This window comes from Nestor notabilis, unplaced genomic scaffold (assembly GCF_000696875.1).
Source record: "Nestor notabilis isolate BGI_N333 unplaced genomic scaffold, ASM69687v1 scaffold17077, whole genome shotgun sequence".
Taxonomy (NCBI): Eukaryota; Metazoa; Chordata; class Aves; order Psittaciformes; family Psittacidae; genus Nestor; species Nestor notabilis.
This window is the reverse complement of record NW_009937078.1, coordinates 2,734-3,223: the sequence shown is the minus strand read 5'-3', so window position 1 is coordinate 3,223 and position 490 is coordinate 2,734. Positions and strand designations below refer to the sequence as shown.

General features: G+C 62.2%; 1 protein-coding gene across 1 annotated transcript in view; it reads left to right on the top strand.

Moving 5' to 3' along the window:
* The first annotated feature begins 416 nt into the window (after window positions 1-416).
* Window positions 417-490, top strand: part of LOC104408911 (hyaluronidase-3-like) — a 1,957-nt gene continuing 1,883 nt past the window's right edge. Inside the window, exon 1 of the mRNA XM_010018651.1 lies at window positions 417-490. This exon is cut by the window's right edge and continues 275 nt beyond it. Within this exon, the coding sequence (XP_010016953.1) occupies window positions 417-490 (74 nt within the window).

Genomic DNA, 490 nt, shown 5'->3' with positions numbered 1-490 from the left:
ACTGGGTGATCTCCAGAGCCCCCTTCCAACCCCAGTGATTCTGTGATTCTGTGCCCTTGCTACAGGCAGGAGTAGGAGCCAGCAGCAAAACTGATGTCCTGGGGTTGGTGGCTTGCAGTGCCATGTCAGAATTGTGGCTGTGGTGCAGGCAGAGCTCTGGGCACCAGGGCACAGCAGGCTGAAATGCCCACTGGTGGCACTGGGGCAGGAGGTGTCCAAAATCCCCAAGTTTGTGGGTCCCCTGGGATTTTGGGGCAGGCAGCACAGCCCTGTGGGACAGCTTGGCCCATGTGGCTGATCTTAGCCCACGTGCCAGGGTGGCAGTGCCAGCACAACCAGAGTACCCCTGCATAGCACTGTGCCCCACCAACTCACCCCACTGCTCTCCTTTCCCTGCAGGGTGCCAGCCCTGCAGGATGGTGCTGGTGCTGTGGGCCTGCCTGGTGCTGGGCAGAGCTGGCGGGGAGAGCCCGGCACCGGAGCCTGTGGT